Source organism: Manacus vitellinus, unplaced genomic scaffold (genome assembly GCF_001715985.3).
Source record: "Manacus vitellinus isolate BGI_N305 unplaced genomic scaffold, ASM171598v3 scaffold_23_pilon, whole genome shotgun sequence".
NCBI classification, from domain to species: Eukaryota; Metazoa; Chordata; class Aves; order Passeriformes; family Pipridae; genus Manacus; species Manacus vitellinus.
Genome location: NW_021939718.1, coordinates 12,378,398 through 12,404,953, shown reverse-complemented (window position 1 = coordinate 12,404,953; position 26,556 = coordinate 12,378,398). Strand labels below are relative to the sequence as shown.

Below are 26,556 nucleotides of genomic sequence, written 5' to 3'. Positions count from 1 at the left end.
AAGGACCTACTGTTCCCCCCCCCTTGACAGGGCTAGAGCATGTTTGGTGAGCCCTGAAGCTCATCAGTCGTGGTGAGTGGAGCTTCTGATTTCATTTGTTTTTTTCCAAGGAAGCTAACTGCTTTGCAGTTGAAACCAGTTAGCAGGTTTCAACTAAAGAGAGATCAGTCAAAGAAGTTGTCATAAGTACTTATATGGCTTTTGACTCTGATCACACAAATGGTGCTTATCCTCCACTAGCCATACCAACTGTTATTTATATAGGTGGTAATATCTCTCCCAGTAGGATCTCTTCATTATAAGGAAAACGCGTGTCATACAATTTTGAGGCTGAGTTAGTATTAATCAAGATTTTTATTTTGGAGAGAGAAACCTATTTATGAATGCAATATATGCACAGTAACAAATGCAGTGACAAAAAACATTTATTCTAGGTGCTGAAGAGTTTGCCATGTAGCTAAAGCTTGTTCTTTGTCCAGGCTAATTTCTTCTTTTGGTATAATTTGAAACCATGTCAAATTCTGCAGGGGAACAGAATTGTGACAGACTGTCAGAAGGGTTTTCTTATATCTTTCTCTGTGCTGTCTTGATGTAGAATGAAAGAGTACACATGGGTGAACTCTGAATATCTGTACTCATAACAGTACATTGGTGGCTTCTTTCCCTCTAGAAGTTTGAGGCACATCTTAATGAGCATTTATTTAACTAGAAGTAGTACAGGTGCATCAGACTTCACCATGATGTGAAGTGTATCTGGGAAGTGCCATACAGTGGAACACACTAATACTTTTATCACCTGAAGCTAAAGGAAATGGCAAAAAGAAGCATGGGGCTTTTAGGATTCTTAGCATGGTGATTCTTCAGTCCTGGTTTACCAATGCACTGAAAATAGTACAATTCTGTAAAGCAAAGTGGCCTCTTTGAGAATGTGCTCAACTGTTTTTAACATCAGCAGTGTCATGTTAAGAAGAAAAATTAATAAAAATATAGAGCTTTTTGGGGGTGAGCAGGAAAAGAATGGGAACTGTTATTCTTGATTTTCAAGGCAATTACAACATCTGTTGCTGTTGTGCAAGGCAAAGCCCAATTTAATGCATAAGACTGCATGCATATAACACAGGTGCTTCCATGTGGCATCCAGCTGAATGTCCTAGAGAGGAATGTGAGAGAGGAACAGATTATGAGGACCCAGCTTCTAAGCCTCTGAAACTCTACTCCCTTTGTTCATGATTGCTTTTGCAATCTTGTTTTCTCACGTGCATACGGTTTATCTTTGTGAAAGTTTAAATCAGATTAACTCTCGTTTGTCTTTTGCTGGCTAGATGTTCTTGTTGATGAAGTGTCATCTCTTAATTGGTGTCTGTTTTTCAGGAGTTGGTGATTTCAGCATCTGGGAATTTTCTGGGAATCCTGTGTACTTCTGCTGTTATGATTATTTTGCTGCAAATGATCACACTGCAATTCATATAGTGCTTTTTAGTCTCGAGGAGCCTTATGAAATCCAATTAAACCAAGTGACCTTTTGGCTCAATTTCCTGAAATCATTGGTCCCAGTTGAGGAACCAATAGGTATGTTCTTCTATCTGCTAATGAAGTACTAGATGACTGTAGAATAAAGCTTCTTGTATTTCTCTGCAACTTTGTACATCATCCATGTTGGGTTGCTGTTATGTGTCTTCATCCCCATGTATTCAAACAAACTTTACGCAAGGTTTCTTACAAAAAGCTAATTTTATTTGTGGAAGAAGCTGGAAGAGTTGTACACCCCACTTAGTCCAATTATAAAGGGTCATGAGGTTCAGTGCAACCTCTTGTAGCACTGGAATTTAGACCTGTACATAGCAGATCAAGTTTTATATCAGATAAGCTGTATGGAAGAGTGTTTCAGAGGGTTGGAACCATTGAAAACAACACATTACTTAAATTCTTCTTTTATCTAGTCCCAGTTAACAGTGTTTTCAGCATAAATTTGTGACTCTTGTCAGTGAGAACAGGACAGAACAGTGTTGTAAAATAGCATTACCCTTCAGTATGTGCAACTTTAATGTGTTTAACTAGAACTGTATTTGGACTTCAAATATGATAACTTCTTGGTGCATCAGGGTGTACAGAAATAAATATTTCTTGTAAATTTCAACTTCACCTATTCTCCAATTTTGCACAGGGTTTAAGTAATTTTACTTGGTTTATATTCAAGCTTTCTAACACAGTAAACGTCACTTGGCAGGCAAACCAATTAACTTTTTTCTTTAAACATCTGTTAGTCTAGGTGTATATATACTATGTAACTGTTTGTAGCTGAGTATTGGTCGGCAGACTTTGACAGTTTCATGGATTAACCAAGCTCTGACATGCGTCTTGGGTCTGTGATCTGAAAGATTATTCCAGACAGTGGACCTAACTCAGCACTCATGGACATTTGTAACACTGCTAGGGATTCACCAGACAAGTGTATTAAATACTTACATAGTGCAAAGAGTATTTCCTCTCTCTTTCTGTGTTCTGCTTGAAGCTGTATGCATTATCTCAGCCAGATAATGATAATGAGCCAAGTTCAACCTTCAGTTTTCAGTTCAGGCACTGTATTCTTTTATTTTCTCTTTACGATCAAATCTAAGTTTCACAATATGAGCATTTGGATCTAACCAGCAATCAATTGACTCTGGAAGTAAAAGCTCAGAAATTTGCAGAAAAGTGTCAAAGCTGCAAGTACAGTTAATTTGCAGTTGCTGAAAGTTTTTCATGGCTCATCAGTCTAGCAAGGAAACTTAGTTCTTCAGAGTCAGAATTTCAGGTAATTTTTTCTTCTTGCTGATCTGATTATCAGGATTATTTAGATACTTTGCTTAAATCTGTCTTCATACTGATCAGCTCAATTTGGGCACCCATGCAGCTTTATATTGTTACAGATCTCTCAAGTAATATCTATTAACTGATGTTAGCAGAAAAGTTAAAACCTTTGGAAATATTTTCTAGTTATTTTGTCTAAGTCCTTTAACTGCCAAAAAAAAAAAAAAAGAAAAAAAAGATAATTACAAAATACTCACCTGGAAGTGCTATGCAGAGATTTGTGGAAATGTGGCTTTTTAAGAAAGAATCAAGATTATGTAGCTCTTAATTGATGAGAACTGAGCAGTGATGTAACCATATTTATCCCATATGAAGTTTATTTCAGGCTAAAACAGCAGGATTGGGTGTATTGTCTCTTTCGAAAAAAGTCTAATGATGTCTTCTCTTTTTTGGAAAATCAGTTTGAGAAAAGATTGAAAACTCTGTGTTCCGTACTATCACCTCATTCATGCCATTTGTATCTTTCTTTCTTTTTCATTCTTTTTCATGGTTTCTGCCAGACTTTCCTACTTAACTCTCACATAAGTGAGAGGTCATTGTTTGTGTAAGTACTGCAAAGTAGCATTCATATTAACATATGAATGTTGTAGACATTTTGTGTTCTACTTACAATCCTCTACAACTCTAGTATTAAGGACCATCCAAAAATTATGCAAAACCCTTTCAAAAAGCTGTTATTTCTGAATATTTTTTTCCTCACACTATCATAGTTTGTAGTTAATAGATGTATCATTAGTGCTATTGATTACTGGTTTTGTGGAAAAAAAACAACTAATGTAATATAACTGTATCTGATGTTATTCAAATAGTCTATATTTTATATAGACTATTATTAATATATAGACAGTCCTATAAGCAGATAATAGCCAAAGCACCAGCAGTTCCACTATTAATGGCTATGCTTAGAGTTGGTAAATCCACCATAAAAGTGCTTGATATGAAGAATGTAAAATTATTTCTGCTTCTCTGACTCAGTAAGACAGCCATCTCTATAGGCATGTCTCACAGTGAGGGAGTCCTCTTATTTCTCTTCTAGCATTTGGTGGAAAGCTGAAAAGACCCCTGCATGTTGTTTTGGTTGCCACACATGCTGACATAGTGAATCTTCCTCGGCCTACGGGGGGAGAGTTCTGCTATGACAAAGACATGTCATTGTTGAAAGAAATCAAAAACAGGTAAGTGGGGAGTGCATCTGTATGTAGTGTTTAAACATGTTAATTGGAAAGAAAAAATACCAAAATGCATATGTAAAAGGTTTTTATATGTCTTAAGCGTTATGATACTATGATATTTTAAATATGTTCAGGAAGCCTGTATTGTACTAAAATTGAAATATTTACCGCTAAAATGAGCCAAGTGTTGTCAAAATTAATTGTGGCTTAGGAAGTCTCACTCTGTAAACACTAGGGTACATCCAGAGGCCCATTTCAGCTTTCTTTCTAGTGTGCTGGTGTTCAAGTTTTGCACAGTCTCAGAAAAGTGAGCAGTTCTCAGCTAAAAATTCTGGATGCAAAAGAGGCAACTTTACGAGAGAACCACGCTTTGCTCTGAAGTGATTTAGGGATAGGTATGAAAAAAGCCTAAATGAGGCCTGGAGATACTCCCTACACAGTTTGCAAAAAGCTGGACATTATAGAGTCACACAGGTGACAAGGTCATCCAAGAGGTACCTAGAAGTTAGGGAAACTTCTAGCATTCTTCAGCAGATATCTGGAGCACGTACTAATGGTAGATGGAAATAGGGAATTTTTCATGAACATGCTGTTGTTTAAAGTAACGATAACTTGTGTTCACAGTGAGCACACAAGTGGGTAGCATGTGCTATGAGAAACCATTCATACCTGTGAGCACAGACACTTGTCTGGACTGTACAAGAAACAGATGTAGGAATTCCAGCACAATACTGGTAGGGCAGTATCTTGATCTATTGAAATTAACTGATAGAAAATACCTGTGTGTAGTCTTTGGTGTTGGAATTCTTTTAAATGCAAATCTCTTCAGAACTCAGAAAACAGATTTGTGTGGTTGAAAAGTCAAAAGCAAGTGAGAAGAGAGCTGGTGTCAAGAGCAATGACAACTGGACTATTTAAAGTGAGAAGAAGGAAAGCAACAAACACTAAGACCTTAAAAATAATTAATTCCTGTAATCCCTTCTCTAGTAAAACGTTTTGGTTTGTATTTCCAAGTCATGTGATGCAGTTATAATTTTCTTCCACATCTTCAACCATCATCCTGAGAGAAAACAATTTTCTCTCAATATCTGCTTATTTTCAAGACAATTCAAGACAGCTATGCTGTCTGTTATTATAAAATATCTTAGCACAATCATAACTTTATCATTCCTTGAAGAAAAATATCTCTTGTGAAATTTAAGACTGAAGTACAACTGTATTAAGAAATAAACTGGATTTGAGACTAAGTAGACAATAATTTTTGTCTTTTAGATTTGGAAATGATTTGCAAATTTCAGAAAAGTTATTTGTCTTGGACGCTGGAGCATCAGGGTCTAAAGATATGAAGCTTCTCCGAAATCACTTGCAAGAAATAAGAAGCCAGATAATTTCTGTAAGTAATGTCCAGTGTCCTGTGTTGGATCAGCCAAAATGTGAACATCATGTTTAATAATTTACTGTAAATTTCGAACTTACATTGTGAAGCATCTAGAAATAAGAGCTGTTCCAATATTTTTAGCAGCATGCTTTACAGGTCAGGTGATAAACAAACTCCTGACATCAAAGATTCAGTCTTTATTTTGAAAATTGTAGCTGTTTTCAGCAGGTCACCAAAATGCTCTCTACCGAAAGAAAGCAATTTGAGATTTTCAGTTCAAAGTCATAGTTTTGTATTTTGATTGGCAGTGATTGGATTCCAGCATTGGCCCTTTTTTGTTCTTTTTTTTTAATCAGCATTGTATTACAGAGAAACAGAGAAATATATTATAAATATATTTCAGGCAAATACATTTTTCTTAAATTAAACATCAGAGTAGGACAGTTTCCTCAACTGTTATAAAGATAATGAATATGTATTAATTTTTAACTGCCTTTTTTAACTGAAAAATTTTGCAGTTGTATATGTATGTGTAGGTATATGTATATGAGACCAAAGGTAAAGTAACCATGGTTTGCTGTTAGCATCATGAATCCACAGAGACTTCCATACTAAGGGTAATCAAGTCAAATTTTTATGTAGCCTGTGCTAAATGGATTTCTATTACTTCATACCAAGGGCCTTCTTAGTTGTGTTACACACTAACAAGATTTTCTGCAGCTACTTCTGATAGGTATTTTTTAAAGTTAATTAAAAATGAATGTATTACTGAGTTCATTCTGTGGGTTGAGGAAAATATTTAGTTTTATGCAAAATTCAGCCTACTTTACATTCCCAATGGTCTCTTGATTTAGTAGGCTTTCCTTCTCTGAAAAAACTTTATTGTAGCTGTGATCACTGGCTTGAAATCTAAAAAGGATTTTGCTGCATAAGAAGTGCATGCTGTGGCTTGAGAGTGTAGGAAGAAGGTATCAGTGAAGTCTAAGACAGTCAATACATGAAAGTACCATTTTTGCTCCTTGTCTGGTACCGTGCTTTCTCACCTTTTGAAGTAAATTGGTCCTGCAGAGGTATTTATGGCTACAAATTTTAAATAAATTTTGATAATTTCAGTAATAAGAGCAACTTAAAAATGCATGAAGGCAACTCATGGTGATATTAGGAAAGTTTGCTTATTTCAGCCTTTCCCAAATCTTTGTTCGTGAAGCCTAGCCATGATGATGATGATGATTGCTTATTTCAGTGAAAAAGTGGTTTCTGGAATTCATTTTTTTAAGAAGAGGTAAATTGATCTTGTGGAAAGTGAATGCCAGATGATAAAGGTCCAGCACAAGGGGAACTCTTTAGGTCTAAATATACATTATGAATGCATTAGACTACCATTAAAAAAACAAAACCAAAACCAACAGCATCATCAACAACAACAAAACCATCAGCACCAAACCAATAGTACCATTATTCTCAAATGGATGTTTTCTGTGCTTCATTTAAGACTTGCCCACCTATGACTCATCTCTGTGAAAAAATAATCTCCACACTGCCTTCATGGAGAAAAATTAATGGACCCAACCAGCTGATGTCCTTGCAGCAGTTTGTGTATGACATACAGGAACATCTTAATCCCCTAGCAAGTGAAAACGACCTACGGCATATTGCACAGCAGTTGCATAGTATAGGAGAGGTAAGTGTTTTTATCTAAATTGAATCTCTTCATTAGCAAGGTACTCTTCTGGTAGAATATTGCTTTATGAGCTTAAGCAAATGTCTGAAGTTGGGGTTTTTTCTCTCCTTCTTAAGACATCATAAGAAGTAGAGACTGGTTATTAATGCTTTTTGTTATTATTATTGTCTTCTGGCTTCTATTTCATTCAACATAATCTCTTTGAGACAGGAAGAATTACAGTTTATAGCTACAGCTGTAAGAATATAAAATGCCCAGAAAGGATCCATATGCCATCACCTTCAATGAAGTGTTCACTGCATATGAGAAATTTATATGTGTCCATTAGAAATTGAATCGTAGAATAACACCTTTGCATAAACAGCTTGCAGAGCATGACTAGGCTTTCCAGCTGTTGGGCTCTAATCATTCCATTACTAGTGGAAATCAAGAACCAAATCTGTTTTCTTTTTCTGAGCACTTGCCAGATATTAAAATGCACTGTTTGTTTTTCTCCCGTGAGCAGTGTTAATCAAATTATTTGGTTATGTTAGGAATGTTAGGAAGGAGAGAATGTGGGCTATTACCTTGTAATACAGTATGTAATACAGATGTAAACAGTAACTTTCATATTTATAAACAGATAAACATTATGCAGAGTGAAACTGTCCAAGATGTTGTGCTTCTGGATCCTCGCTGGCTCTGTTCAAATGTCCTTGGAAAAATCTTGTCAGTGGAGAACCCAAAAGCCCTCCATCACTATAGAGGCCGATACACTATAGAGGACATCCAGCGTCTGGTGACAGATAGTGACGTGGAAGAACTGATACAGATTTTGGATGCCATGGATATTTGTGCAAGGGACCTTAGTAGTGGAGCAATGGTGGATATTCCTGCTCTCATAAAGACTGACAATCTCCATAGGTCTTGGACAGATGAGGAGGATGAAGTGCTGATTTATGGTGGTGTTAGAATCGTTCCTGTGGAACATCTTACCCCATTTCCTTGTGGAATTTTTCATAAAGTTCAGGTGAATCTATGCAGGTGGATTCATCAGCAGAGCACAGAGGGAGATGCTGATATACGTTTGTGGGTAAACGGATCAAAGATTATGAATCGCGGAACTGAGCTTTTAGTGCTGCTAGTCAATCATGGTCAGGGTATAGAGGTCCAAGTTAGAGGACTGGAAACAGAGAAGATCAAGTGTTGTTTACTTCTGGATTCTGTGTGCAGCACCATTGATAACTTAATAGCAACAACCTTACCAGGTCTTCTGACTGGGAAATACTACCTTAGTCCTCAGCAGCTGAGGGAACATCATGAGCCAGTAATGGTCTACCAGCCTAGAGACTTCTTCCGTGCACAGAGTCAAAAGGAGACATCACTAACTAACACTATGGGAGGATATAAAGAGAGCTTTAGCAGTATACTGTGTTTTGGGTGTCTTGATGTCTACTCCCAGGGAAGTCTAGGAATGGATATTCATGTTTCCGATCTGAATCTACTTACCAGGAGAAAATTAAGTCGACTTTTGGATCCACCTGATCCTATGGGCAAAGATTGGTGCCTTCTGGCCATGAACCTGGGCCTCCCTGATCTTGTTGCGAAGTACAATACAAATAATGGAACACAAAATTACTTTCTTTCAAGTCCAGTTCATGCCCTTCTGCAGGAATGGAGTAATGCACCTGAGAGTACTGTAGGTATCCTGATGTCTAAGCTGAGGGAATTAGGTCGCAGAGATGCAGCAGATTTTTTACTGAAGGCATCTTCTGTATTCAAAATTAATTTAGATGCTAACGGTCAAGAGGCTTATGCTTCCAGTTGCAACAGTGGCACATCTTATAACTCAATTAGCTCTGTAGTGTCACGGTAAGAGGAAGTGTTTTGCATGGACGTCCTTTTAAATTGCTGAAAGGATAAAAGATACAGTATAAGAGTTACAGTGCATACTAATTTATGAGATTTTACGTCAAAGGATCCTTCTCTAGTGCCACCTTTTATGTGCATAACCTTTCTGCTCCTAACTGTGAATCATTGCTCTTTATTAAAAAGACTGTTGTACTTCTGGTGGTTTAAAGCTATTCCTGATACAGAATGTGCTGCTTAATACTGCCATTTCAACTGGAAAGTCTTAACTTTTGGATTATATACTGCAACTGTTTTATATAATTCTCCCCATAAAAGGTAGGGGGAGAATAATAGCACATATTACCTTAAATGTGTATTTCTTACACCCTTTTTTTTCTTTTCACTGTGTCCCCTGCTTGAAATTTTTTAATATTTTTAAGGAGCAAAATCCACCATTTGTGATCAATCTGACCAAATTTAAGCGCATTGTTTTCAGCTGAAAAAGCGAGTGCCTTTTGCAGAAGGGAGGGTGCAGTTGATTTGAATGACCCTGCTGGAGTTACAAGAACATGCTACCTCTGTTTCACTTAAATTGTCTGCATGCTTATCATTGCAAGTGGTGCTTGCCTGTTAATTTTTCCTGCACTTCTAAGACATTGGTGATGACTCACACAGAGCATTCCTGTGCCAGTACTATGGGTATAGACATGTGATACCTAATCAAATTCAATTACAGTCAGATCATAATGTGAAAATCTCTTAAACTTGCCAATTATCATGCTTCATTATTTCCATGCACCTCAGGTAAAAGTTCATATCATTACAGAGTTCAAAAAACACAAGTGTTGGATACTGCAGAATAATATTGTCTAGCTGTCAGTTGTAATTTGTGTATAACAAAGGTTTTCTACTATTAGATCCTGCATTACTTACTTCCTGTACTTGAAAACTTTGATGGGGATAAAAAAAAAAGGAAGCAAGGTTTCTTGCAGTGATAACTTTAAAATTGATATGAGGGAATATGACCCATTCTCTGTTCTAAAAAGCATGTAATTTTCATGGTGCGATACGTGTTTGTTTATATATATTGTATGTACATACATTAAGACTATTTTTTCCTTAATCTTACAATGTAGTAAAATTTTAAAGGAGTTTTCTACAAATAAACTGTTGCTTGTTGCATCTTAGTTGATCATATATATTCTGTTGCTGAAGAGTACTGAACCTTCTTTTTTCCTTAGAGTCACGATTGTGGAGAGGCATTGCCCGCCTTCTGAAGCTCTGGGAACCTCCTGTTTCACTTCAGAGGGATATCTTAGTACACTGCAGCAATATTTATTTATTTGTTAGCTGCAGAGGTGGTCCCCATGCAGCATAGGGATTTGCATTCATTTTGACAAATGGCAAGGCAAAGCAGATTGGTACATAGCCTTTTTGTGTTTTTTTACAAAGGAAACTAAAACAGCAGATGCGACATTGTCATCAGGAATCCTCCAGATTATGCTGTGCTGCAGAGGGAAAGAACACTGCATTAGAGCCTGTGCTGCAGTAATGGTCCTTTACATTAAAGATCCCCTCATCACACAAGGAACTGTGCTGGTGCTGCTTATTTAAACTCCCAGCATCACTCCCTGATAGCTGCACAGTCTCAATATGACACTTTATGCAGGCAGCTTTGCACAATACCTCTACCCTGTGTATGATGCAAAGAAATTAAGTGGGCCCTTCTTAAAATGCTAGTTGCTGTTTCCCAGTGCCTTTCTTTGCATAATGTAGCCTTGCTTTATTAAATACTTCTCTGGGTATTACTAGGCTCCTTAGTTAAACATTTTTTTGAAGTCTAGTCCTCAGTAAGAGGTATGGTTAATGAGAAGTCCTACCCTGAGGTGTCTGTGCTTTGATATTCTGCCTCTGACAAACTGCATTCAGCATCTTCCACTGCTACTCAAAGTGGTTCTGGGCAGAGCCCAGCTCTATGCAGCCCATATTTGCCTGTCAATTTATGGCCACCACCATGCTTCCCCTTCCAGCTGTGGACATGTTCTGTACTTCTGTCAGTGGTATGTGATGGGTTCTTCATGTCATAAAACTTTATACTTTTCAACCAGAAAAGTATTCCCCCCCTGTCTGCTTCCCCAGATGCTTTATGTGCGCTCAAGATGCATGGTTGACTTACCAACACTGATTCATTACTTCTTTTACTTTTTTTTGTTTGTTTGTTTTACCCCTCCCAACAGCATGTTCCTGACAGTTCTCTGCTTTCATTTACTGTAAAATGCAGCCCTGGGAGTATAAATGACTTAGTGGATGCTATGATGGATCTTTGACCAGCAGTAACAGCCTCTTGCAACATTTCCAGTTTTCATGGTAATTGGCTCAGGAAAGTGAGTCACAGTCATAGGATAGCTTTGGATTGCTTTGTTATAAATCCTGTGCCACGGACTAAAAAAAAACTTTTGTTTCCTAAATTACAGTTAAATAAAAGAAAAGGCTGACAACGTGATACAAGTGGGCATCTCTTCAGTTGCTTCACTTTTATTGATTCTCTGTTTTGTTTTGTGAATGCAGCCAGGAGCAGAGCTGCATTCCAGGACTGTGTTTAAAAAATACACTGATCCTCCCTGACTTACTCCAGAAATGGAGAAAATGCAGGTCTTTGCAAAATCAAAAAGTTTAGCCATAAATGTACAGAATGTATAGTTCATGCAAGGAAGATGCTAAGCTCAGCTCCTGACAGTGAAATAACTGAAGCTAGATACTTATCATCCTTGTAGCTTCAGAGCAGAGCTGCTGAAACACAACTTTGAGCATAAAGCAGATGAGGCCCAATTTTCATTTTGTATTCAAAATCCATAATAGAGACAAACTCAAGCTTGCAACACAGCTGCTCAAGGCCAAGGTGCATTACAGGTTGTCTTGCACTTTAGAAATGTATTCTATTGACACCTGTACTCAAATTCTGAAGAAATTTTCTGAAGAAGATAGGGAGAGAGCAAGCATTTTGGTGCAAATCAGTTTTCCAGTGTTTTCTCCCTGGCATGCAGCAGCATGCATAGGATAGGAAAATATTGCTATTTGTATTGGGTTTTACTTGTTGTATTGTCTCTGGGAGTTCTGCTGCTGACCAGACTGCTGAGTTTGGAAAGACACAAGAGATTGGTGGCAAATGATTTTGAGGGTGGGACAAGGGCATCCAGGGGTGGCCTTGGGTAGAGGTAGATATATACAATTCTTGTCACCTTTAAAGAGTGTAAACTGGAGACAGCCACAGGTTTTAAGATCTTTGGGATTCAAGTGATTGAGAAAGAATTATGAGACTATGGTGATATAGAAACACCCAAATGTCAAGAGATTGACAGAGGCAGGAGGCTTAGAAAGGAGCCAGAGCACAGTTTCCTAAATGGTCAGGTCTTTACAGAGAGCAACAGTGAAGCTGTGCTGGAACCAGTTCCAGGTCCTAAACTCTGCTGTCTGCATTCCTCACTCTAAGGAGTTAATTCAATGCAACCTTTTTATTGCAGAGATGCTGTGTTGCTACATCATTGTTTAAAACGGGTGCCTAAACTTGAATCACATCACTATTTCAGCTTTGCCAATGAAATGGAGGAGTAATCCCCAAGCTGTAACTCCAAAGAAAGTAAATGAAGCATGCTGCTGGCTGAAACCTCTCTTTAACTCAGAGGAAATGGAGCAGTGCAGTACCTTCTCTGAAGGTGGCCTGAAAGCACTCTGCACAATATGAAAATTTATTTCTATTTGACTTTTTGTTGTTAAACTCATTCCAGCAGGTCACAAATAAACACCAGGATCAGAAATTCACTCACCTTTCTTTTCAGTCATTGTCTGACTCGGAAGTCAAGAAAATCAGTTTCTAACAGTGCCTAAGGTACTTGGTTTCCAAAAGGGTTACTGCCAAGCCATTCAGGCTTTTCATGTAGAAGTATTTGGATCTCCAAGAGTCAGATGAGCTGTATATAGAAGAGGACTGATTGTGTTCCTCCGTGTGGCTATACCATTTATCATAACAAGCTCTACAGGAACAGTGGGACCAGCAGCTAATACTGCCTCAAATCCAGATGAAGATCTTGGTGGACCTGTTTCAGTTTTGCATCAGCCAAACTGACCTAGCATTTCTGCACCAGCTAGAGTACTCTGGGTGAGGTCCAAACACAACACGTGCATATTTAAAGATCGTTCTTCAGAATGCTGCTGAGTCAGGTGGTTGTACCTTAAAAATCACAGGCCTACCATGAGAAAGGGCAAACCTGGACCATCTTGTCCAAACTCTGGGTCCTGCTGTCACCAAGCCTAGAACACCTACACTGCTAATATGCACTCGCATCACCTAGGCAGAGAGGAAGACTAAGATGTGGGCAGGGTGATAAGGGGCTTCGAACAGGAGTGATGCATGGACATGCTGCATCTTACATGGATTTCTTGAGAAATAGATGCTGACAGCCTGGGCCCACACTTACTTCTGCAGAAATGTGTAACACCTGCTGCAGTGGTGAAGACATTTCTGGTGGCTATGTGTCGAGGCTCATGAATACACATTCTGTTGTATCTGCACAGGATCCAGAGTGCAGCTTGGTGAGGCATCTTCCTTGTGGGCTTGGGCTAGGTCACAGCTGAGTGTAACAAACTGGCAGAAGCTCTGGGCCTTATGTGTTGGAAATATAGTGAGGATGCTTCTGCTGCACCTCAGCAGATTAGAGTGGGAGGGAGGATTGGAATTTGCATGCTGTGTGAGACACCAGCATGTTGTGCACAGGGAGGGGTGGGTAGAGTTGTGCTGTTCAAAACTTCTGTCAGGGAAACATGGGAAAGAGGGAAGGACTCTTGCATTAGGGGGGTTAGACTGCTGATGTTAAAAGATGGTGTGTGTATGACTCTTTGAGTCACCTTGTGCTTGACTTTTTGAGCTAAGCTGCTCACTGCATTGCAAACTCTGCTATTTTAGCCTGGCCATAAAGAAGTATAATTTGATTAGTCTGTTTCTCCCTAAAGATGAATCAGTCTCACTTGCACATCCCCTACACAGGACTGCTTACAAGTCAAAATGTATGTAGCAATCAGTTAAGCAAAGGGAGTGCAAAGAGGTCAGCAGCAAATCCTACTATCACTAAATTTACCTAAAAAGGACTATAACTTTGTAGCATTTAGCATATTTTTTTTTAGTTGTTTCTATTGGTTGCAAATGTGAGAAAAAATATTCTGTGCAGTGTTGAGTGTAATCAATTATTGTTAAGCCAATGCTTCTATTATTGGAAAAACAGAGGGAGGGTAAGGTCTGGAATTTTGTGCCAAAGGCAAGGTATCAATGCATATGAAATCCAGTACCAAGCCCAGGACAGAAGCAGATCCTACTTTCCTAAACCTATAGTGTGGATTATTTCATCATTCCTAAGGTATGTATCTGCAGAAGAAGCAGGAAAGATATTACTTTGGAGGCATTTTTCATTAAAGGCTTTGATAGCTAGGATTAGACTCTGATTTGGTTATACATAAGGAATTAACGACCATCCTCTATAACTAGAACAATTTGAAAAAAGTTTTCTACAGACCCATGGGACTGTGTTGGCAGCTGGAGAATGTTGTAGCAACTTAGCCTGGAAAACATGGAAGGAGGTGAGTCACCATAACCAATTTAGCATCAGATAGGATGAGATAAATTTCCTCAGTTGTTCATGGTCAGAAGGAAATATCACCTGCAGCTGCTACACCTGGTAGTCAAGTGCCAGTAAAGATAATGGAGGAAGCTTAAGGCATGACCTGCAATATCAGTCTGATTATAGAGGTTTAGAAAGCAGCTGCATGAATATTTAAACTGATGGATTAACACAGTTTCTATGTAAGTTTCAGGAACTGAATCAAGGCCCAGAGCTTGCAAGTGCTACTGGCAAAAGAAGGATTTCCATACCATTTTACCCCAGGTAATAAGACACAGCTGAGAAGTGTTTTGCAAAGCACTTGTTGCTACCTTCCCAGGAAAATATGAAACGTAATCTATTGCTGTCAATTTGGGTGTACAGGACAGATATAAAGACAGAATACAAAGTAACCACATGACTTCCCATTTGCCATTCATTCTCCAAGACCCAGTGTTGGTTTGTACCTAGCAAAATAGGGAGAGTAACTTTCAGGAGTGTTACAGGAAGGAATACTTCCACAGTTGTGATTTAGCTTTATGCAGTTATCCTATTTGTTGCTATTATAGCTAGGAAAGTGCTATAGGAATTCCCATGGCCACCAAAAAAAACATATCAGGTGAGAAATTCCAGCTTGTTTTATACATTCTTCTTCAGTAAGGATATTTAGTTATTTAAACATTCTAGTCTTCTGTGCTGGTGCAGCAGTTTCACAGTTCCCTTATGGGACCCACCTTTCTGCTTTAAATTACTCGCTGCAGGGAAGAGTGCTACATCACTCATGGGAAATGCCATCTGTGGCACCTGGTGAGCCAGGGATTGCATGGAAGAAGAGCAAATGGATGGGGTGCCTTTTGTTACTGGCCAGATAAAGACAATGGTCCCAAGGCCTCTCTCTACCATCAGTTCAACCATGGTCCCAACTCCAACAAAATTCAGCTGTGCAGTGTGGATGTGATCTCTGAATTTCCTGTGGCTTTACCTGTGAATACAAAATACCACATTGGAGAGAACAGAGGTGCAACTGCTTTATGTTTTTCTTCATGGTGTTGTTGACTTAATGCAATCTTTCACATTCCACCAGTGACCTCGGGAACAGACTTTGTAAGCACAAAGGGATCTCACTAAACTCAGGTTTGACATTTATATGTAGCTGTGTAAAGCCCAATACTACTTCACTAAGCAGTAAGGGGAACATTCTGCTTCTTTTAGTGTTCATTGTGCTCCATTTTTTCATTCCCAGAAGTGAAGCTGATTTCTGTAACAGTGCTGGAAACCACTTCTTTTCAGCAAATAGTTATCATCTTCATCTCTGATCCACGTTGTTTTTAGGATGTGGCTTCAGTGATACCTCTAAAAGAAAAGTTTTCTCCAATGGAGAAACATAACCTTTGGCAGCAATTTTCTATAAGCTACTAATAGAGACTGCTGCTGACTGTTAACTTCGACTAGTAAGTGAAGTAATATGCAAATTGTTTCTGTCACTAGAAGAATTAGTTTCAAAATCTGATAGAAAAAACCTCCTTTAATCCACTATCAATCTGGAGCCACAACTCCCTGTTACACATCTACACAGTGACTGCCACAGCAGGCACATGACTTGGGTGTGCTTTTGTATAACAGATAGAAGTGAATGAAGACTATCTTCCCAAACAGGTCTTTAGAGTCTTGTGGATCTATGCATACACAGTAAGCATGAAGCTTATGGTTCTTTTACAGTGGTTAGACCTACAAGGACCACTTATGCTGCTACAACCTTATTCTTAATATCCAACAGGTCCAGAGCCACATTTTGCATAAGCTGAAGCCAATTTCCTGTTGTAACTTGGAGGAACTGTCCTGCAGACCTAGTCTGAGTCCTACTCAAGGGCTTACATTTCTCTGCCTATCCTTTTACTCCTGTTATCTGCCCACAACACTACATGTTTATCCAGCTGAGGTTAACCTCAGAAAGTAAAGTGTGCAAACAATGCTAATGACAATTTTAGGAAGCAGTAAGGTCATGCAAATATAGTCATTTCTGATGGGACAAAAAGGTGTTTGTATCCCCTTTCTGCGACTTCCACTTTTAAAACTTATCTACCAAGTAAATTCAATTGTCTTTTTCAAATCTAGAAAATATAATGAAGTATGGAAAGCTTGTAGTGTAAGTGATTTAGGCTATATTCTGAAATAGGACTAAGAAATTCAGCTGGAATTGCTCATTGGAAACACTGTCCAAGAGCACTCAGTCTCACACAAAGACTGTGACTTCTGCCTTCTCTGCTGATAGAAGTGTTTCCTGTATCTGCCCAGCAGAAGACTCTCTACTGTGGACCAGAGGGTGCTTCCCAACACTTAAAAATCCCAACTGGAGACATACTATATCATATTTGTAATTCAGGCAGGGCCTCCATTAGCATGGCCAACAACAGGGATTTCTTGAGTGCTCTGTTGACATCACGCAGGGTGTGGTGCAAGGTTATTAAACTGCCTCTGCCACTTAGTTTTCATCTGACACATGCTTAATTGTGAGGATGTCCTTCCTCTTATTAGTGTTTGAATCAGTCCCACTGTTGATGAGAGATGTTGTCCAAATCATGTTATACAGTAAAAAGTATTTAAAGCCACAGCCATAATATTATGGTAGACCCAAGTTTAGATGACATGTTGACATGTTGTCTCCTCACATTTCCCATCATTAGCCACGGATAGCACTGTCTTATTGCTGATGGGCAGAGATGCAGTAGTTGACATGGGACGGTGGCCTGGACACCACTGTGGAGAAAGGAGGGCTGCAGCATAGCTATAAGTGAGAGAGGGACTTTATTCAATGTTCTCTGTCATCTCCTGCTATTTCTGTTAATTAAATGACAGGAGATTGGTGATGAAGGTAGAATGGGAATGTGAAAAAGAAGGAAGTGTGTGACCTTGTTTAATGATTGAGGATGTTATACACTAGTAACTGTTGATCAAAGGTGCAGTGTTCAGATGCCAAAGACTGAAATTAGAGTCTCGGGTCAAAAAAAAGTTGATGTTCTTGCACGAGAAACACATTTCATAAGCTATGTGGCTTTGCTATAACATAAATAGCTATAGTCCTTCCTTTCAGCTTTTAGTCCATCAGGGCACCAAATTGCAGTAACAGTTTCAAATCAGGGAAGCTCCTCCTAACCTCTGCTCCTGGAAGCCTACTTGTGAGTGCCAGCTCCAAGGAGCCAGGTAAATAAAGCACCTTGGGGAGTGGGAATGGAATAATTAAGTGTTGAAATAACCAGACTGGAAAACATATTGATGGCATTCACCTTTGCAAAACATCTACACTGCTTTCTGTAGGGAGCAGAGGCAGTTTTAAATGGCAGCTGGAGGCAATGACAAATCCTCTTCATTACTCCCCATGATGCAGACAGGGTCCCGAGAGAGGAAGGCCCTGGTTCATCCACAGTCCTGGTAAATAAGGCACATGGAAAATAAGATAAGCCATTCTTTCTAAAGCCAACCCATGTTCTGGTATGGGTTCCTGGAGAGCTCTGTACGTCCTGTTCTGGCAGAGTCCCTTTACATTAATTCCAAGAGGGAGTGTAATTCTCCCTACAGCTTAGTAAGTGCTGCGTTCAGCTTTATCTAAGCTCTCTTTTAAAAGAAGCACTATTAGAGTTAGTGGGAAACAGTAAACAAAAATAAGCATGCAGCAGCTAACGTAATTACGTGTTTGGGGCAGAGAGGAGCAGGTGCTCTTCTGGATGATAGCCACAGTTCAAAGCCTTAGTCCATCTGTTTTGTTGGGAGACTGCTGGCAGCTGATCGACAAATCTGACCAATGCTGACAACTCTTATTTGGAGAATAGCTGGCATGTGAGAGTGCATTTATGTTTGTAACTACAGTCAGGACAGCTAACAGGGTTAGGTACTCAATTGCAGCAACTTCTGCGTTTTTTATGTTTTGCTTTTTCTATTTTTTATTTTTACTTTAGTCCAGAGTATTTTGGCAAAAATGGAAAGAGATAAACAGAAATTATATATGTGTATGTAAGTGTAGGTGTATGTGATTCTGGCTGGTGTGAACCTCTGCTTGGCTTGACACAGAAGAGTCTTTAACCAAGTTCTGCCATATCTCAGGTTAGCACTCTAGTCTCAACACTAAGTTTTGATGGTTCATTTTTCCCAAGTATTTTTCACTAATCTAAAGCTGTGTTGCACTAAAAGGGGGGAGACCTGTGCTCTCCACCTTTGCTTTGCACACTTTTGGGCTCACACTAGTACCTGGCATGTTCAGCCAGTTCAGCTCACTAATCCAGCAAGAACCTGTCACTTGGCTTTGAAGGCTTTGTCTACAGCCCAATCAGCTTGCTTCTACAGCTTAGAGAAGGAATGAGAAGTGACAGGAGAGGGAAGGGCCAGAATGTCTTTTTTCAGCAGTAATGCAGGTTCAAATCAGCTAAACTGCTTCGTAAACCACACACATAAATAGTTTCAAACTCTGTAAAGGTTTGAGTTCAATAGTTGTTTTAGCTAAAAATATTTCCGTAAGCTCTGGTAAAACTCTGTCTAGGTGCCAGTGGCCCTTAGCAGGAACTAAAACAGTTCTCTACCTGCTTAGGGAAACAGCAGCTATCCCAAACCCAGAAACACTGGCAAATGTGAGCTGGGAGAGCCTGTACCCTGGGGAATGTTTAACCAGGAAGGCAAGTCCTGAACACCAAGTACCTCTGCTCTGCTGTGGAGGAAAGGGCAGCATGGCAAATGCACCACTGTGGTATTGACCTCTCCTGACTCAGGACTCTCTCTCTTCAGTACCAGGTTACTCCAGTTAGCAAATGAAGGAATGACATCCATTGGTCTTTCCTTCTCTTCTCAAGTTCCCTGGGTACAGCTAATTCTGGTCCATCTGGTGATGATACAGTGTTAGTACTGAAGCAAGGAAAAGGAAGTTTGCTGTGCTCCTGCCTGTGCCACAGGATTCCTGTGGCACTGCTGAAGTCACAGAATCCATCCTTGACCCAGCCCTCTGGGGTGCAGGCAGATAATAGTCCTACCCCGCCTGTGAGGTTCGGGCTGCAGCTCAGCACAGGGAGTGTTTCTAAAACTGGTTCAAGTCTCAGTGCTGCAGGAGCTCTCATCCTTCAAGCGACCATTACTTTTGCTAAACTCCTGAGAGCTGTACAGGGTCTGAGGTGTTCCTGCAGCACTATGACAGATGTGGACCATACCACCTCACCTCAACAGGACCTAGGCTTTACATGCTGCAACAAAACAAGCACTGGGAGGAGAGAGGCTAGCTGGAAATGAGGATGGAAAGGCACAGAACATGAAGAAATATGGTATTACTCACCATTAAACATTTTTGAGCAAAACTCATCTGTGTGTCATCTGACCCCTTTCATCTCTTTCATTATACCCACTGGATATTTTTAGTCCATTGACATTTGGACTTGTTGCTTTCCTTTCAGTTTGAAAAGAAGGGGAAAAAAATCCCTGATTTTACAGATATGCAGCAGCTGCTGCAAATGTTGCTTCCTAAACCAACATAATAAGCAAATTTAATTTAAATTCAAAGTACTGTTACAAAGCAAGTCTCAGTTTTCCATTTCTTGCACACCAAATACCACTGATAGTTTCAAGACCTGAATCTAGATCACTATGACTGGGAAAGCATTAAAAAAACAAGCCAACAAATCATACTGTTTCTGTAAGTGAATCAGAAAGCATTTTCCCTAGTATTTTAACAAATCCTATGAATTTAAAGGATTCTCTGTAATCCTGCATTTGAAGAACAGTCTTCATTTAATCTGTTCACTCTGCACCCTCAAAGCAGCAGAATTGCCATGCGGTGGCTGACACATGGCCCAGGTTGTTTGCAGGGGCCATTCTCCAGGGCAAGCCTTCCCAAGAAGGCACATTTGCATTGACTTAGAATACAGAAAATCAGCTTTATTGTCTGAAATGGAAAGGAAAAGAAACAAAAATTCCTCTGAGTGGAAAATTAAAGACAGGTGAGAAGGGCAAAACATGAGTGAGCAAATTTCCCAAAATAAACAGTTCTTCCAGGTTTTTGGATAGGCATTTGTGTATTTGAACAACTGTTTTATTCTTATTTCCCCTCTCCCCCTTAAGTGTTTGAAGGTGTTTTCTTTAAACTGTTCCAAACTAAGTCTAATAGTTAAGTACAGGGAAAAACCGAAAGAACATGTGTAGTGCTAAGCAGAGGAGTCTTCCAACCAGTCTGTTTGAAGACTCTTCCCTGCACTTTCAAGTATTTTATGCCCTTGTAGGAAAAAAACACTAAGTACCTTTGAGGACTGAACTGAGAAGTCTGGATGTTGAAGATTTTGTTGGAAGCAAAGATCTTCTCAGAGGAAATAATCTGTAAACACTTTCTTTCCTGATCTCATTTTCTTCTGCTAACATGGCCAGTAAGCCAGGCATTTTCACTGGTTAGGTATTAGTGATATTATTAGGGCAGGAGTGGGAGTGCAGTCCCATATTCTGAAGCCTAGTTTCTGTAAAGTAACAGGAACCTGACTTTTTGATTCCCCAAGAAGAGCTGTTTTTGCAGTGTTACCACATGCAGCTCCCACTGGTAGCCACTGGAATTTGATGAGTTTCGAAAGGCTGCCTTCCGACATCATCAACAACCAGGCATACAAAGCAGTGACCACCTCTGACCTCTTCCTGGCTGTAGCGGTTTGTTTATCAGTAGTGCTGAGAGAATAACATGCATGTCTGTCTGCAAGGACTCCTGTAAAGAGGCTGCTAGTAGCTGCCTGGAGCCTACAGACAGAGACAGATGTTGTCACCCCGACAATCTAGCAGATAAGAAAGTTCAGTCTTGTCATCAAGGAGGAGTGGAAGGCAGTGTAAGGGACTTTCTGAGGGCATCCTCAGAGCTCTAATGTGGTCAGATATATGCCAGCTGAGTTTCTTGTAATTGCAATGGTCACATAAAAAAGAAGAGGAAGTGCAAGTGCATACAGAGAGAGAAACAACTGTGTGAACCCTTGTCCGCTGAGAGTCAGTTACAAGCAACAGGCACCTGGCAGTGGAAAGATGCTTCCAGACACCCCTTACACAAGTCCTACTTTAAGTTAATGCAGAACCAGAGCCAAGAGCGGCTTTAATGCTTGCTTTCTCATCATTAAATGTTAGAATAGAATTTGCTGCTGCTTCTATCCTAAAAGCCATCCACGCTAAAACTGCAGGTGCTGCACTTTGGAATGAATCATAGCGTAAATATTGCCACAGTCACTGCTCGTCACAAACAGGTTTATTTCAAAATGACCATTGCAACATTCTTCCTTTGTTTGGCTGTTTTACAATTCTTCCTCGACTCCTGTCAGCACACTTGCTGTTTGGAGGTGAGATTCTTGTTTTGTCCCCTGTCACTCTTGGAGGTACAATCTGTACAAGTCACCCAAGAAAGGAGTTGAGGGCTCTTTCACACAGTTATTTTTTTTTCTCAATATATCCAGGTATCTATTACATCCAATTTCCTGCACAACCTGCATGTGATGCCTTCTGGTAAAATAAGGGGAGGTGTCTGGTACAGGGAGACACTGGAGTGCACTGCTTCACTGACTTAAGTCTCTGCCTGGGGACACGGCATTGCACAATCACCAACCTGCATAGCACAACTCTGACCCCCAACTTCTCCCCTCACTGACCTCCTGTCAGTCTGCACAGGGGCTTCTGTAGAGATACAGAGGGTATTGCAACAGGAGGGATACATCTCCTTAGAGGACCTTCAGCCATCCCACTGTCCCTTTGCAACACCGTGCCTTCAGGCTATCTGTCAGCCAGGGTAAGAATCCAGTAAACAAGAGCACAAATTGAAAAACAATGTTGTGACCTATTTAATGGGGAAAAGACTGTGGACCCAAGCTACTGGCAAAACTTGTTTCATTGCTGTAGCTGCTAGCCAAGTAAGTCATGCGTGGACACATGCATTTGAAGTCACTGTGCTAGTGGGGCTCCTGCTTCTCACATTTAAACCTCTCTGGAAATGCATGGTTGGACAGAAATGTATCTAGGCACATGCTACTTCTGCTACAGCAACAAGTGTCTGAGGGTTGTGTCATCTTTCAAAGGGAAAGCATAATGCCTTTCTTGGTCAAGCACTGAGTGCCACCTCCTGAGTGCCTTGGTCAAGCACTGAGTGGTGTGTGAATTTAACTCTTTCTGACCAGACTCCATAATGAAGGTGGCTCTACAGAGAATGTCCTCCACACCATTTTCTGCCTCATGTTTTCAGTTACCTCCTCCATGTAGATAGGTAGCTGGACAACAATTTGAGAAGAAGGAAAACAAAAGTTTTCAGGTATGTTTAGAGCATAGGAGATGACTTTTTAGTCAAAAGGAGAGGGGGATGTGGAAAAAAACAAACACATCTATTCCAGTCTGAGGAAACTCAGAAGAAATCAAGTTATTCCAGTGACAAAAGAAAACTCTACAGAGGCTGTAGGACAAGCAAGCATACAAAGCAAATTTTTCACTGTCTTCAGAACTGGGATGGCTGGACGTTCCTACCAATGGCACCTACAGAAATGGGAAAGTGTTCTATTTTTAAAATGTGTATTAAATAATGGATTCCTCATGCAATATGTTGACCTTTAGTGATGATTCTTTCAGAATCTGTCAGACAGTACAGTAAAGACACAGAGGTAGCTGTGGGATCTTCTGCAAGCAAATGAGAAAACCAGCTGTGGAGACAGGTGGCCAACATGGATGGCAGAAAAAGTAGTGGAAGGGCAGAACCAACGAATTTTCATTATTGTTGGAACTCTGTTTTGTCTCCTGTTCATTCTTTCCTCTCCATATCTCTTCCCATCCCCACTGAGCAAAAGAGAGCTGCGCCAGTCTGGAGCTGTAGGTGCTCAAATGGGGGAACACTGCAGTGCAGATTCCAAGCACATTTTGGGGCAGCTCTGGTCTCCCTGGCTTTTCTCCAGCAGAGGCTCTGGTTTGGTTTTCTTCTCTCCTATCAAACTGCTGCCTTCCAGGCAAGTTGGAGACTTCTCCCTTTCACACCTGACTTGCAATGGCCAATGTCCTCAAAAAATACAGGAGGAAAATAGACACATGGATGATGTGATGCCCTAGGTGTCATATTCTTCAGGGAAGAAAAACAAAGAGAAGATACTGATAGTCTGACTAAGGAGTGGGGCAGGGCAAGTGTAAATCTCACCATTTATTTTGCATTGCCTACCTAGCAAAACTCTTACTCTTACTTCCACACTTTCATCTCAGCCTATGAAAAGATGCACATTAACATTGTGTGTGCTTCACTATGATTCCTGTGAAACTTGAGTATTTTCCAATTTCCATAACAGGGATATGGAAAAAACTAGTTCTGCTGAATTTCTGCTTGCACTCCCTGTTTATTAAAAGTCCCTGCTTTGTGGCACACTCAGCAATTTAGTGAGAAAACACTGGGGTTAACTTCAAAAACCTGTTTGAGAAATGTGAGGTAACCCTGGTGGTTTCCAGAACCAGTGGGAGGGAGGAACAAAGTGGAAACACAGAGGAAAACAACAGGCAACAGGCACATGAATTATGCAGATACACAACTGCAAGTACATAACTGAAGGAAAGGATAAGGTTGTCCAGAGACTTGAGGATAAAACTGTTCCTGTATGATATATCTCACCTACTTAGCATTCATAGAGCCACAGCCCGACTATCTGCAGTCTTATCAGAAAAAAACCCAAACCCACTGCACTCTGCAGCTGAGTTTCCATGAATGTACCTTTGCTCTAGTATGTAAGAACAAGTAACCAGCATCCTCTTGAATTCCTCTGCTTGAGGAGGAGAACAGCAACAAGTCAGACAAGACCTCATTGGGCCATAGACTGTTTTTTTCTCCTCTGAGCCTATAGTGAATTCAAGATGCAGAAACTACATCTGAGTGAATGAATTACAAAGCCAGCTGATGAATTCTTGTTGTCTTTCGAGTGTTCTGCATAAAACAAATGGTTCAGGGCCTTTTCAAAGAACGTACTAACGTACTAACAATTTATCTTAAAAAAAGGGGGGGGAAAAAAGTCAGCTTGAGAATTGGCTTTCATCTTCTGCCCCTAAAGTTTAGGCAGTGCTGCAGTGACACATATGCTGATTTGTCAGCCCAAGGAATTTATCTCCACAACCAGGCTTTAGCTAGGAAAATATGTAGAAAATAGTCCTGACAGCTGTGTGAGGGTTTTATGGAGACTCTAGTCCTGAATTATTTTCAGGACTGATCCCCTACTCTCTCACAGGACTTAATTAACAAAGCATTGTTAGTTAACGTTTGTGGAAGAGGAAGGTATTCAATCAATGCAAAGCATTACCTTTTCTAGTGATACCATTACAGTGAGGTATTTTATTATCTCCTTTTTATTTTGTTTTGATTATCTTCAATCAAGATCTAGCTGAAAACATACAATGTTCATTAACACAATATCTAGGGTGGCTGCTGACATCTGCTTTTCTCAAAAGCTAGTGATAAGGTAATGACACTTAATGAAATCAAATTTTATAGAGTCAATGGTCTTGCTGGAAAAGCTTGTGGACAGGAAAGAGGAAGAGATTATTTCTGCTCCTTTTTGCTTTGAAGAATTTGAGGCATAAAAGTGCATTATAAAGGCCTATGAACTGACTTGATGGGTGGAAAAGTTAGGGAAAATGTTAAAAAATCCCATGTATTCTGCTTAAGCCAACTGTCAGTCGCTTCCGGGAACTCTGTCTTCATTTTCACCCTGCATGAGGAGCCATCAGCACACAACCTTTGTCATATGAGAAAAGGTTAAGAGAAAGATCACTGGTGGCAGAGGAGACTGTGGCTGAGGAAATGGACTTCCACCTCAATGAGGTTACCACGGGAGGAGCAAACAACCTTGGTGGCACTGGATTTGACAGGATCATCAGCAAGGCACAAAATTTGCCCCAGGTCCAGGTTAAAAGGGCATGTTACAGCCAGAACTAAAACATGCAGAGATCCATGCTAGCCATTCTGCTATCATTTAAAAACATGTTTGTATCAATTCCAGTTTGCAAAGCTAATATGAAAAGCCAGACAGTTATCTGAGTCAGAATTTTCTAAACTGATTTAATGTTTCCAGTCCCCTTCAGACAAACAAGGCAACCAAAGACTTGAATACTGGGCAATCAGCAATGTTTTACATGTAGTTTTTAACTGTAGACAAATGCAGAAAGAAGTATGGGCCAGTCCCAGCTGGATTTTGCCACTTCTGCTTGGCTTGTCTTTCAGTGAGAAGTAAAGAAGAGGAGGAGAAAACAAATTTCTCTATGGTATTGGGAATCTTACAAGTCAGCTCAACCAAGTCTAATCCAGTATTTGATTAGAGAATTCTGTAGTTTTAGTTTTAACTTCTGCTTCCAGGGGAGAAATTTTTAATACTATTATGAAGGATCATTTTAATTTAAATCACAGTATACTAAATGCAGAACATCACTAAAGTATATTTTTCCATTAATAATTTACTATTCTTTCTAGGCATTTTGATTTAAAATCTGTGAATGGTTTAGGACAGTACAAATTCAGTCCATCAAAAACAGATGAAACAATGTGTGTGAACTTATATTTGAGTTATGGATATATTATTCCATGAAACAATTCCTGGTAACACAAAAAAACCCCACACTACAAAGCCAATTCCAAAAATATTCTTCTTCTAGGAAAAATGAATAATTATAAAAAATATTTTAACATTTATATTGATATTTGCCACTGTACATATAGTCAAAATAGTCACAAAATAAGGTCTTATAGGTAAACTCTAGACTTCTAGTGTGTTGATTCTTTTGTATGTTTCTTCCTCCTTTTCTTTCTTTCTCTCTGTCTTCATCATAGTATTTGGAGATTAACATTTTGCGGACAGACTGTGAATGTACCTAGTTCCAGATCCAAGTGACAGGACTGAGGGCCTCTGAAAATTTGCACTGAAACATACAGCAAGGAAAGCCTCTGTCAGCAGACATGGTAGCTAGAGCAGACTGTGTTCACCCTGGCAAACTAATTCTCCT

At 39.7% G+C, this 26,556-nt stretch overlaps 1 protein-coding gene across 2 annotated transcripts in view; it reads left to right on the top strand.

Moving 5' to 3' along the window:
- Positions 1-10,106, top strand: part of DAPK1 (death associated protein kinase 1) — a 48,821-nt gene extending 38,715 nt beyond the window's left edge. For both annotated transcript variants that reach the window (XM_018072916.2, XM_018072917.2), the window contains 5 exons: positions 1,372-1,569; positions 3,887-4,025; positions 5,295-5,415; positions 6,893-7,081; positions 7,704-10,106. In XM_018072916.2, the coding sequence (XP_017928405.1) occupies positions 1,372-1,569; positions 3,887-4,025; positions 5,295-5,415; positions 6,893-7,081; positions 7,704-8,936 (1,880 nt within the window). In that variant the 3' untranslated portion in view covers positions 8,937-10,106. The remainder of the gene's footprint in view (positions 1-1,371; positions 1,570-3,886; positions 4,026-5,294; positions 5,416-6,892; positions 7,082-7,703) is intronic.
- Positions 10,107-26,556: the final 16,450 nt, after the last annotated feature.